The sequence below is a fragment of the Cryptomeria japonica genome, chromosome 3 (assembly GCF_030272615.1).
Source record: "Cryptomeria japonica chromosome 3, Sugi_1.0, whole genome shotgun sequence".
In the NCBI taxonomy this organism is placed as follows: Eukaryota; Viridiplantae; Streptophyta; class Pinopsida; order Cupressales; family Cupressaceae; genus Cryptomeria; species Cryptomeria japonica.
The window spans coordinates 266,924,642-266,938,916 of NC_081407.1; the positions used below are offsets into that span (position 1 = coordinate 266,924,642).

At 35.7% G+C, this 14,275-nt stretch overlaps 1 protein-coding gene across 2 annotated transcripts in view; it reads right to left on the reverse strand.

The window, feature by feature from the left end:
• The window catches only part of LOC131053340 (uncharacterized), a 169,287-nt gene that overhangs the window by 37,808 nt on the left and 117,204 nt on the right, over positions 1 to 14,275 (reverse strand). For both annotated transcript variants that reach the window (XM_057987939.2, XM_057987940.2), the window contains exons 6-7: positions 12,332 to 12,359; positions 12,045 to 12,153 (exon numbers count right to left, since the gene is read on the reverse strand). In XM_057987939.2, coding sequence (XP_057843922.1) covers positions 12,045 to 12,153; positions 12,332 to 12,359 — 137 coding nt within the window. The remainder of the gene's footprint in view (positions 1 to 12,044; positions 12,154 to 12,331; positions 12,360 to 14,275) is intronic.

Sequence of the window (14,275 nt, forward strand, 5' to 3'; positions counted from 1 at the left end):
TAGATGGAGGATAGGAAGGTAGGTGGGTAGAGGTAGGAGATGGGGCGAAGTGGAAGGAAGTGAGGGGAAGTGGAAATGATAGGAGATGGAAGGGAAGTTTGAGCATCCATTGGCAATGATGGGAGTGGCAAGAAGTGGAAGGAAGATTGCAATTTGCTTGGGTACCGAAAACGATTATGCCTTAGGCCGTTGATGTGAAGCTTGACTGGAAGTGATTTTCAAGATGTCAATTTTGCTAGCTTAATCATTTCCTTGAGCCTTTTCATGACGATTCAGACTTCCAACCTATCCTCTTCCTTAGAAAGTTTACCTCTAAAACCGACTTGCCTTAGCCAAATTTAGCATTTTATTTATGATTCAGCAAGTAAAAGATGATGATTATCATGAATTATTCACTTCCTAAGCCTTGAAAACAAACTAACCTCACTCCATCCCAAAGAGAGAGACCTGACTTGATTGCCACCTGAGACATCGCACCTCTTCCAAGCAAGGGCTGATAGCTAAAGACTCAGATACCGGTTCTTGGGGAAATCGGCCAGGTTTGGGTCCTGGTTCTTGCTCGGTCCTGGTCTGAGCCTGGTTCGACTTGGGTTCCACATGGGTCTTGCCTAAGCGGCTGGGTTCCTTGTGGGTCCTGCACGCAGAACCCACAAGGAACCTAGTCGCCTGGGCAAGATTCGTGTGGAACCCAGGCGGACTTGGGTGAACCCAAGCCCGTGGGTTCCCAAAAATGGGGTCCACGGGTCATAAAACAAAAAAAAAGCAAATAAAAAACAATTTTTTTAATAGTTTTTAAACATATAACATGATTTTTTAACTTATATGTACGGACTAACCCATACCCGTACCTAAGATTTTATTTTTTTGTCAAATCCACGAATCCGAACTTGAATCCAAACCCAAACCCGAACTGGTAACTTAGGCTAAAGACACTACAACTAACCTAGCAAGCAGAAAAAAGTGGAGGTCCCCATTTGCAATGGGTAGGGTCAAGGTCCAATCCTCTAACTCTAAAATTTCTTCTAGCTACGATGATCAGACTTTGTACTTAAAGATTAATGAATTCAATTTTGGAAAGTGGTAAAGAGGATCCCTGACGCCAACCCTCAACAAAGATTGATCACTTGCAAAATTGTCTAAGGATTTCGAGCATAGGCTTTTAGGTGTTTGATTTATCATGGTCAAGGACAAACCCCGACAGGGTGACAAGCAAATATGACTAAGCTTTCAAAGCTCTTCTTTTTGTGTGCTCTATGGTTGTGTCTACGACATGACTTGCATTTTGGTAAGAGGAAAGAGCAACCCTTGACCCCTAACTAGCAACCCGGTATATGATAAGTTCGAATTTTTTTAAAAAGAATAGAGGACGAAGTGTTGGCCGATATTACAATGATATATTTTTGAAAAAGGTGGCCAATATATGGATTTATCGCATTGATTTTTGGCACCCAAAAGGAGTATATATAAAGGAGAATTGTTTTGTGGAAAAGTGGGTGATTATGTGCAAGCGTAATGCTTTATCTTTCAAACACAGAGTAGAACAAATGTATTGCAAAGTAAATCTTGAGAATTGAGAAGTGTGCAAAAATGTTCCATCTTTTGAGAGCAAAGCAGATTTATTTCTAATGCAAGTAAATGTTTGTAAAGAAGATTGACGTGCAAATTATGAAGTATATTGTTGGAGGAGAGCTAAATGCTCATCATCCATTGACGAACTAATTCTTAGAAAGTAGAAGAGGTCGGTGCCTCCTAGACAGAGATTGGCATCTCTTGTTGAGTTGGTGCTTAGTTGTGGGGATTGGTGTCTCTAGTAGGTTGGTGCCACAAAATCTAAAGTGGGGATTGGTGTCTCCACTGGGTTGGTGCCTGCAAATGTTGAAAAAATTGTTTATCATTTTGAGTGGCTAGATTCGAACAGTAGGTCCAAGAATCCTTCTTTGTGGTTTTTCTCCCGAAACGATTTCAAGTAAATCTATATTCTCTCATGTGGACATTGCTATTACTATTATTGTTGTTACGTTTTTAATTAAATAAATAGTTTATCTTATATTGATTCACCCCCTTCTCAATATAAGTGTGTGCTCAATAGGTACAAATGGTTCAAGAAGAATTCTAGAACACCAATTGATGCAACTAAATAAGGCAATACACAACATAATTGAATGAAATATAAAAACATCAATATGATCTTTATTCATTCACAATCACAATTGAATCACAATCTGCTGCAATGGGCTTACGACATGCTAGGTTGTAACCATTTGATTACATATAGGCATAAATTATGTGCGAGTCATAGAATTTGAATGATATTGGAATACATGGCAATGTTCAGTTAGGTATAAACTATTGTCTTCTGATTATCATTGGAAATGCTTATATAATAGCTTCTAGCTTTGGACATGATCTCAATTAGTCACAAGTAGGTGAAAAGCTCAATACCAGGTGAAATGCATAATCGGCAAAATGTGTAGATAGAATCTTCTAAAATGAATGTCGTGGTGATGGATGAATGAATCTTGATCTAGTTCATAGCATAAGCTCTCTTGATCAATGTTTCTTTGTTGCTACACACTTCAAAAAAATGTTGCAAACTATGAGCAATGAAATTGAGCATTCTTTTGTTGTGCCTAGTACTAAGTCTAGAAGTGAATTATGCCTTGTAGTGATTAGAATCTCATAAAAAATGGATGAAATGTTGACAGAGCTTCATAGATCATGTGTTCCCAATTGCATGATGAAATATGTAATTGCGGTAGGATTTGCAGTACTTGAATAATGCTGGCATGTTATTGGAAACCTACAAATGTTGATAGTGCTTCATGGATCATGTCTTCCCAATCACATGATGAAATATGTAATTGTGGTAGGATTTGCAAAGCTTGAATAATGCTAGCATGTTATTGAAAACCTACAAACAAAGAAAGTAAAAGAAAAGATCTTTTTTGGGTTATGTAAGATTGCTCTTACACTTTGGTAATTTGGAAAGTGAGTCCCTCACTCTCTAGTGGCTAGAGGGAAACCGAAATAGAATATTTAGTCTTAGAAATCCAAGACAAGTCTTCTTTGAAGAGCACAAGAATATACTGAGAAGGTGGGGGGGTGAATCAGTATATTAATTAACTTTAATTTTTCAACTTCAATCAAAAGTATATAACTTATCTCATAATCACATTCATTGCATACCAACATTCATATGTGATCTAACTATTATGAACACAAATAGAACACAAGATATATATGTGGAAACCCTTACGGGAGAAAACCACGACAATAAATGCTTATATGAATATCTTCTTTTACAATATTTGTAGGCACCAACCCCTAAGTTTGTTTGTGAGCACCAACCCACTAGAAGCCCCAACTCCCAATTCTGAATTTGTAGGCACCAACCTACTAGAAGCACCAACTCCCACAACTGATTTTGTGAGCACCAACCCATTGCACATAAATCTGAATTTCCACCTTGACAATGTTGCCATAACAACAGATGATGGATACTATTTCTTTCCACAAAACTGACTATATCTTCTTCTCCAACCTCCTATTATTATGACAATGACTTTGCCACACAACTAGCCATAATCTTCACTTGACAGACTGCAATGATTCCCTTCTTGACTGCATTCAAATCTGCTCCAATAACTTACTTCATAATTTTCTTCTCAAATCTTCTCAAACTCTCTTCACAAATCTGCTCATGAATGTCTCACAACTTTTCCCATTAAGTCTGCTACAAGTTTATTCATAAATCTGAGTGTATTTCTTTTCTCCAATCTGCTATCATTATAACAATAAATCTGTCACAGCCTGATTACAACTTCTCATTAAACTCTTTACAATCTGTTCTTCAATCTGCCCTCATTGCCTTTTACAGTTGTATATACTCCTCTTCTATATCTGCATAATAGCATATACTCTTCGATTCAATAATCTTAGGTGCATAATTTTTATTGTCTTTTTAATACTCACACCACTCTCATGTCTCACATCAAATTTTCACACACCTTTCTTTAAATCTGATCATAAATCTCTTACAAAGGATTTTTAATTTCCTCTTCAAAATCTGGTTATTATATCCACATATTGTTCTTATAAATTCTGAGACAATCTTCTTATATAATGTTTTGGTGTATGCACATATACACTTCACTCTTCACACACACATCATCTATACACAGCACACTCCTCACACTTGAATCGATTCTTCTCTTTGTGGTTTTATATCTTTCACATGCCCTTTCACAACTGGTGCGATCTTATTTCATGAATTGTCTTCACCATTTGTTAATAATTTTTTTATGTGAATCGATTCTTGTCTCTAATGAATGGTCCGCTGACTTTGTATTAATATTTCTTTGACCGCTGGCTTAAACATAATCTTTTATTATTGCAATTTAGTAATCGTAGGATTATTTTGTCTTTTAGGGGGCTCTAACATTAAGAGGTGGGCTCCATAAATTTGTCTTTTAGTGGGTTTTGTCCTTTTCTGTTTTGCCTTATTCTTCTCCTTTTTTTTTCGTTGCTTTAGGAAACAAACTCGTATTAGTTTTTTAATTTGCTGTCTTCTTTTGTCTCATATGACTTTTTGTCTTTTCTTTATTTTGTCTTATGTGACTTGCTATTATCTCCAATAAAAATTGCTGAAGTATTAATGCTGCATGCACTGACCGTTGTATATTAATAAGGAGCTCACTGCATTTAATTATTTCAATACTGATCATTGTTTTCTTCATCCACCTCTCACATTTATTTGCTTCTTATTTAAAGATCTTCATATAGATTATATCCATTCTATTATCTTTCTGTGAATATCCACATCAATGGATTATGAACAATCACATTTGAATCAACAAGCTCTTCTTTCCAAATCTGCTTATATAAATATCTTCTTGTAGATATAATGCTCTTAGTTGTCCACATAAATCTGCAGCTATTTGCTGTCTTGTGTTTGCTCCATCAAACAATTTTGTCGTCAGCCCTGTCAATCTTATTCACTGCCTTTGCACATACAGATTGTTGTTCTTTTTGCCTTCTCTTCTTTCAATCTTGTAAACCTTCTCTTTAATTTCTTTGACATCAATGACAATGAAATCCAATCATCTACGTAACCTTGACATCAATGACAACATTTCCAACATTCTTTAGGCCATCCTTTCCGCTTCACCAAATACTCATATTGTTTGCTCGTATTGCTTTTGCCAATCCTAATGTCCAAAATCTCCTCAGTCTCCTCCTTTTGCTTTTGTAATATCTGATTCTCTCGTTGTACTTCTAAGCCATTATCTCTTAAATCTCCTTCGTGGTATTGGTATGCATCTAAAATATTGAATATTGGCAATATGCCCAATCCTTCTAATAATTCTACTTGATACGCATTTCTTAAGTCAAACCCTTTGAAAATTCTACAAAGGTCAAACTTCTTCACCTTCTTGACTTATGGTATGTTTTGATATTTTTTTTGATACTCCATTACTTCATCTCCAACTGCAACCCCTTATGTCTTTTTTCTTGTTAGATTTCACCTTATATCTACCATTTATCCTCTTTGATTGACTTCTTGCCTCAATATGTACTTTCTTCACATATTATTCAATTCTTTTGCTTTTGCACTCCTTTTCTCTTCATTATTGACATCTCTCAAGTTTGATACAGTCTTTGGACTATTGCCATATGCAACCACAAATGGAGTTTTTCCTATGTTCTTGTTTACTGAAGCGTTATATACAAACTTTGCTTGTGCCAAAATCATAACCCAGTTTTCTATCTTCTCTCCAACCAAGCATATGAACAAATTGCCTAAACTCTTGTTCACAGCTTCTCTTTGTCTGTCAGTCTATGGATGATACGTTAAATTAAGATTTAAATCTATTTTCATCTTCTTCCACAATGTCTTCCAAAAGTAACAAAAAGTTTTAGTATCCCTATCCAAAACTATATTGCTTGGCAACCCATGTAATCTCACAACTTCCTTGAAAAATACATAAACTATGTGTATTGCATCATTTGTCTTTTTACATGGAATGAAGAGTACTATCTCAGAAAATATATCCCACGACTATAAATATAAATCATGTCTTCTCCATGCTCTAGGCAATCCCAATACAAATTCCATACTAATGTATTTCTGCACAACCTTATTAATTTTAGGCTAAAGATAGTTTTCACTTACCAATGTGTTGATGTGTTTTTTAGGACACTTCGAACATGAATAAAATACCAAGAATTCTATCCTCTCTTGAACAGAGAAACCTCATATGCTAAATAATATGATCAAATAAGACAACTCCAAGGTTTACAATGCGAACAAATAATCTGGATAGACTCAGTGTATGTGATGTGATAATGCTGGTAATCACAACGAGACTTATGTTTCGTTGGAATGTGTTACACTTAACTCACTTGGAAAATAAAAGATAGAAGGATGTAGGGTTGATAAATCTAATCTAATCTCTTCTCCTCCTACTCTATTGCTAACTCTAATCTCTAACTATTCACCTTTACAAAGAGAAGGTAATACCTTATATAGAGGTCTCAATTACAATGAATGGTTCTGATTGATTCAAGATCAATGGCCGAGATTGCATGATAAAACCCTGATTAGGGTTAGTTATAATTAATTCCTCTTCGACCAATGAGAAAATTGCATTGCTTAGTGTTGGAATCAAGGAACACTAAGAGGAGGGGGGGGGTGGTGAATCAATGTTTTGCAAATTTAAACTTTATTAATCCGTTCATTCAACCACTTAATACATTGAACAAGAAGAAAGATGCAAGAACACAAAACAATCAACCACAACACCATAACACAAAGATTTGATCCGTGGAAAACTCGGTCAAGGGAAAAACCACGGTGGCGATGAGACCCACAAATGAGTATACTCATATATAATTTTTTACAATGGAATGCACATGAATTCAGGCACACTGCCTAGAGCTCACTGCTCAAAACAACAAAGGGCAACAACCCTGGGAAGGCTCACTGCCTTACAAATGATTACACGAGAATTTGAACTATTAAACAACATCTACAAATGCCTAGGTATAGTTCCGGTTAAGCACATTATCCATTGATTTCACATTCTGCCTTATACTGCTCTACTCCACCGTTCTACTTTGATCCGGAGCATAAATCTCTAATTTGCACATGTGCAACTATGCACAATCAATTATCAATACTTTTCACATTCACCACACACACTAAAATGATCAAATACATCACATATATATATCCACAACAAGATATTAGATCATCCACATGTTGGCTTCAAGACCACTTAGCATATTATGAAACATGTACACACTATCGGCTGAATCCGAAACCAAAATACCAATGCGGACCAAAATAATTGTCCACATGCTACCAAAACCTTTGGAATAAACACCTAGACCACAAAAATTATCACCCAAATCTATCCACATAATCCGCATAAGGATTATCCACACAAGATTGTTGGTGAGCACTGATAGTCTGAGAAACGATATACCAGATCTTCTAACTTTCACAACAATTATCACCGGATGCTAAAATCATGGAATAAGGTACTCCAAACATCTATCAAGCTTCCCTTAGCTCTGCAACACAAAGCATTCGGCTGAAATGAAATACCAATCAAGATACTATACTTTGTCGGATGCTCTGTTCTAACTTGTCGGACTTGACCAAATCTTCACTCTAACTTCCGGAAGGATCAAATCACATATTGTAGATGGGATAACTGACTTGGGTTGCCATCAATGACAACATTAGATGATCTGTGCAGTGTCTCTTGCCAACAATCTCCCCCTTTGGCATTGATGGCAACACTTAGTGAAAAATGACTAAGTGTCAGACCAATTATAAACATACACTGCAATGCTCAAAAACTCAAAATTCCAAAACTCGCAAAGACTCCTAAGATGATTATAACATTTTTCACTGCCCTACACTCCCCTTTTGACATCAATGGCAAAGATAGGGTTCCGCATACCAAAATCATACAAAATTCTTACATATGTACAAACAAGCTCTATCAACTTACAAAAACTTAAATACATCTGCAAAAATGTTTTTCAATAAGCTCAAATTACTGTCCCAACTATTTTTGAGACTCCAAAATTGAGATCTGTCCACTAAAGAGGAATGCCTGCATCTTTGCCACCTGAAGGTCTGATGGATCATTTGTGGCTATGGCATCTTGGGCTTCCTTCAAAGCATTGAGCATTGTCTCCATCTTTGGACTAATTAGACCTCGGAGCTCACCAACTCTACTCACCACTTTGTCCTTGTCATGCATTAAGCTTTTGATCTTATCAAGTAGAGCATTGATTTGACCTTCCTAACTAGCTACTGAAACAATCAAAGGATCAAAGGCCTGAGAAATGCCTTCCAACTGTTTCTCATGCTCCTTAATCTTCTTCTCAAAAGCCTCAGTAAACTTAGACAATGACAAACAAGACTTGTAGATACTCCCACCTTCAGATAATGCATCTTGAATACTTTTGACACATGTATCTAACAAAACTCTATCATTGGCAATCATTCCTTACAGCTTACTAAACCTATTTACATCAAATTCATTTTGGACCTTGACTGCAACAGACTTTTCAAAGGACTCAAAATGAGTGCTTACCGAGTTGATAAGGCTCTTCAATTGGTCAGATGGGGAATCAAATTTGTCCTTGACATACATAGGCATAATCTTTTCTAACACACCGAATGCCAGAGTGAGCAATTCACTGTCTTCAAAGTGAGACTATAGCAGATCTTCCCTCGCCTTGGCTTGAGCAAATGAAGCTAATTGCAGCTTCTAAATGGGAGACAGAGAGGCAAAGTTGATAGGACCTTGGACAAAAACTGGATCAAACACTTGCTTATCCTTTTCCAAAAGATCCTTCACTGCCCCTGCAATGTCTCTTGCTTTCGAAACAGTTATCGAGTGGAAATAAAGACATTTAGTATTATTTTTATTTTTTTTGACCTCCTCAAGAATGGAATTGAAATTTGGATGTCCAAGATGTTGGAGATTCATTTATATTGATGAAATTTTCATGGAGAAAGAATACATTATCATTTTACAAATACTTTGTCAAAATGATCTGAGCAGCTTGTTCATACAATATCTTTGATAGACAACATCCCTATCGGTTAAGAGATTAGGACACCTCACCCAAATGGAAATGGAGAAAATTCTCTCAAACCAATCAAAGAATATGTGAGAAATGAACAAGCTTAAGGCAGAGATCACCATGTAGCACAATAGGGAGACAAATATGGAGGACATTCTCGGCATCAAGTAACCTACAAAAGGTGGTGGATTATAGTAGAACAACTATCTAGAACACAACCGATAGCATCAAATTGTTGTAGGAAAAAACAACGCACATGTGATCCAATCAAATGAACGTGTTTAAGACCAAAACAAGAAGCCAAAAAGCAAACAAAACTATGTAGGAAAATGCTAAGCTTGTGAAAAACTAGTTGAAGATCATGCATGACTGGGAGGATTCATCTTTGCTTAATCTCTAAGTAACATCTTTATCTAATCGTTTTGTTTCTCCTGCCAATTCTCAAGATGTTGCTTTTTTGCTGCAATTAGGTTGTCATATGTATGTTCTCTTTGTTGGCATGTTTGTCATTGATGTCACCCCTGCACGTACAGTGCATTGATGACCTTGCAACCACAATTTGATAAAACTCAGAAATCTACACACAAAAATCCGTTCAGGCTGTTATTACAGAGATTAGTACTAAATCTTTACCATTCTACCATTCTACCATTCTCTGTGTTTGCTGTACTCAGATTTGCTGTCTTCTTCTCATATTGGTTAAGAGATTGAATGAATACGTATATTGGTTGAGGGTCTGAAAGAATGAATATGTGAAGTTTTGTGGATAATAATGTTTATGTGAAGTGGTGGCAGTTTCATTTAATATTCTTGGAGTTGATGGTTTTGGCTTTGTAACCATATGGTAGTTGTAACTGAGTTACAGCTAATCTTTGCGTCAATGTTTAGTTGTCCCACGTATCTTTGTTTTAAAACAAATAACAATAAACTTCATTATAATATATGCTCTTAGGAGTGAAAGAAGACAAAGTTGGTTTTGATGTTTTTGTAACTACCGTAGGTAGTTCTTTCAACCACATGTAACTTATTCTTAACCATCATTTCTAGACATTGTTTTAAAGCGCTTTTGGGCAGACTGTTTGGAAGTGATTCTTTGGCTATTATTGTGTATTATGTTGGAGAAAATAGAATACATTTTTTCTGAAAACACTTGAAAGTGTCAGCGATATGATACAAGGAAGGATTATGGTTTGGAAGGTCTGAAAGGAAGTGACTATGATGCAAGTGAGAGTGGTACAGTTCTTCATGTTCTGCAGATCTTATTGATAAGACAGTAACACAATAAGATTTCAAATTGTTTCTTTTGTCTTGACTCAGATTTATGATGAGATTATTTATAATGACGGTGACAGTATATTAAACTGTAGATTGACATTTTTTCGAAGTGATTTGAGACAGGGCTACTGAACATGGATAATAATTTCCAGATCTTTAATCTCTTTCTGATTTTGACTTGCAAAGATTCAGAGTTTTTGAGTATCATTTTGAGAATATAACTACCAAAAAAACAGAGACATTCAATATATTTTTCAGAATATTATCTTGGAGATACTTAGAGATATTTGATACACAAATCAGTTTCTGGTTTTGAGTGTGTTTATATATTCAGAATATACATACTTATTTGCAAGTTATAACTATCTGCGGTGTCTGAATCAGAACAATATTTTTGAAAAATAATATCATTCAGATTGTAACACATTGTAGACTTTGTGTATCTTCAAAGTTGTAATATCTTGGATTGCAGATTCAAAATCAGAGATAATAAGTTTTATTTGTAATATCCTTTTGGTTGGTGCCATAAGGATTCTGAGTTGGTGCTCAGATTGTGGAGTTAGGGTGTTGAAAGAGTTGGTGCTCTTAAGATAGGGGTTTGGTGACTCCTTAGGGTTGGTGCCCTTAAAGATTGTATTTGATTTTAACTGTGAGGCTGGATTAGGACAGTATATCCTAGCAGCGTTACTCACTGTGGTTTTTCCCATCTTGGGTTTCCACGTCAAATCTTGTGCAGTTGTTCCTTGTGTGATTGCTTTGCATTGTAGTTTCAGTTTCAGTTTCAAAGCAATTTTACAAAAGGATTTAATTGATTAAAAGTTTTAAGTTTCATTTACTACTGACTCTCGGTAGTTAACCTGTGTTCTACACTCTTGTCATTTTCAAGTTCTTGACTATTAAAGGGATGAGGCCCTTTCAAAACCTCTGTTTTATTTTTAATAAAAAAAAAATTACTTATCATTTCTAAGGATAGTATGTTTATGGAAAAAAACTGTGTTATTTTATTTTGCATCGATTTTTTCAGATCACACTCATAATTTTCTCCTCATCATGATGATGGATCATTGGGTGTGATCCATTGTTTAGATCACACTCATATTTTTATCTTTATCCTAATTATGGATCATTGGGTGTGATCTGAAATATCGATGCAAAGTAAAATTATATTTTGCATCAACATTTTGATCACTCATATTTTTCTCATCTTAATGATGTATCACTGAGTTCAATCCAAAACTTCGATGCAAAATAAAATTAGACAATTTTTTTTCCACAAACATTCTATGCTCATTAATATAGACTCTGGAATAATCATGTTTATCATCATTTCTAAGTGAAAACATTAGCTTAGTAAGCATGCTATTGGCTTGCCAAAGACAGGTTCAATACAAAAAAGCTTTACCCAACAGCATTACATAAAAAAAATGCATCCCAGTCAAGAGATCTCAAGATTCTGTGCATTTGAACATCAAAAGTATTTAAATATTATTTATTAATGCATCACAGAGAACATAAGTACCCCTTCTACCATTTAGATCTTAATTAATAAGATGACCTTGATTGAAATTACTCTTCAAGAAAATGTTGCTAGGCAAAATTTATTATGCTTCCATATTACTTCGCGAGGAAAGAGCAACTTTAGGGTAAGGAAACAAGCTTACCCAGTAGCTGTAGCAGCCCAAGAAACTGTGTTATAAATTGTTTTGCTGCCATCCCATAACTTTTGGAGTTTTCCTTTATTTTTTGGAACAGAAAAAGTTTTCTCCAAAGCTGGACATGTAGACAAATAAATAGTGCCAAATGAAACATGGTTCAATAAAACATGCCAATCTTTGTTTCATGGAAATAAAACCACACTTTTCAGCATTGTATGTACTTTCTAAGAAGGTTGAAAATGTGAGAATTCTTTTCGGTGTCACATGTACTCTCTAAGAGGGTGGGATAGTACCTTTTCGAAGTTGCTCAGGAGTCATTTCCTGCCAGAAAATTCCATGGGAAACAAAAAGAAAACCATCAGATTCTATTCATTTAGTGACATGTATTATGGCATCTCTCCAATAAAAGATTTTCCACTAAAAACTTGTCACAGAAAGAAACGCAGTTGCAGACATGAAAATTAAAAGTATTTATACTCTTATCTAATTACTAGGTGCTAATTATTGAAACATTCAGCTTAAAAAATAAGGTTTAAACCACTTCCACATGATACAAAATTCTCTCTTTATTAAAGGTGATGAGAATGTATGTCATATACGTCATCTCTTAGCTATACTCCTCTTTTGGGTGTATTGCTGGGTGCTAAATATCAAAACCAATAATTGTTATTGCTTATGAGAATGTATACCACGTGCTTCATCTCTTAGTTATACTCCTCTTTTGGGTGTATCGTAAGCGCTAATTATTGAATCCTTCAGCATAAAAAATAAGATTTAAATCACTTATGCAGAAGATCAAAACATACACCTTTTTGTTAAAAAGTAATTATCAAAACCAATACTCATTATTGCTTATGAGCATCTATGTCACATATGTCATCTTTTATTGTATAAAATAATGAAACTCACAACAACAAATGATAGTACATAATTTGATATTATTCAATATAACTCTAAAAGAGTATAACAACAAAAATCAGCAGCTCCCACTTCCCTATTGCCTCTGCCCATCCTCACAATAATGGGGCAAGTGGCAAAGGCAGTAAACTCCAAGGAATTAAGTGGAAATCCCAAATATTGGTTTTAAAGAGAACTATTTGATAATTCTTGTTATAGAGATCCAAGACTTCCTAGAGCTTGTGGGTTAATGAGAAGTCCTTTCGGTTCTTGTACCATCACCTACTCCATCAAGCTTGGCCTTACAAACAATTGATAAGAGCTTTTTGCCCTTTGTTGTTAGTTTAGAAGTCCCCTTGTCTATAGGGGTACACAAATTGATTGCAAAAGAGAATCCAAACTCTTAATTAATGCAATGCTCAGAGGTGTCTATCAAGACTGAAAACTTAATTCAATTCAAGGACAAAATCTTTCTTCATGCTTTGAATCTATCATTTGACTGCATATTTTGATCCATAAGCTAGTGAAAGCTATTCCTTATAGTTATCACATACATACTCTTAATGAAGGATGAACTACACATTCTAGGCAAATCAATACCAAAGAACTTAAGGAAATTGGGGGTAAATAAACACCACTAAATGAAGATGCAAAGATTCACCCCAGAGCATGCAAATTCTAGGGGAAAATGTGTGATGTCCCCGATATAATTAAATAATAAATTTAAATACTTTATTGTAAGGCCCCCAATGTAATAACAAATCTTTCGGACCCTTTATTTAATTAGATTAGTCAAGTCTTAGTTTGGTCGCGTCGACCCATTTGTAACCCTTCGGGAAAATTCCTGGAGCCCATATTTATGGCCGATTCTGTCATTTGTGTTGGTATGCGAATTTGGTATTTTCTCTTGTTTGCGTGAATTCTAGTTAGAGTTCTGTTATCTGCCATTTCGGAGCTAAAAGACCCTCCCTATTTGGTTCTCGCAGTTTCGGTGGGAATAACTCCTCACCCTACTCTGCCCTGCTCTCAGTCCCGGATTGTTGTAGTTTGAAGTGCATTAATCTGACTATTCTCTGGCTCGTGCAATAACATATAAATCTTCTTGTTCATCGTTTATCTGGCATCATACCTTATTGCAAGCTTCATCGATTCCACATACCACACTTTGGTTGAATACACCACACGCTGAACGACCTGGTTTGGGTGACAAGTCTTCCCTACCGTACGGTCTGCACCCTCACCGTACAGTCTCACACCACCGTACGACCTTCACCGTACGGCCCCCTCTCACTCCGTCGTACGACACTTGCATCGTACAAACCCCTCCTCATACCACCGTA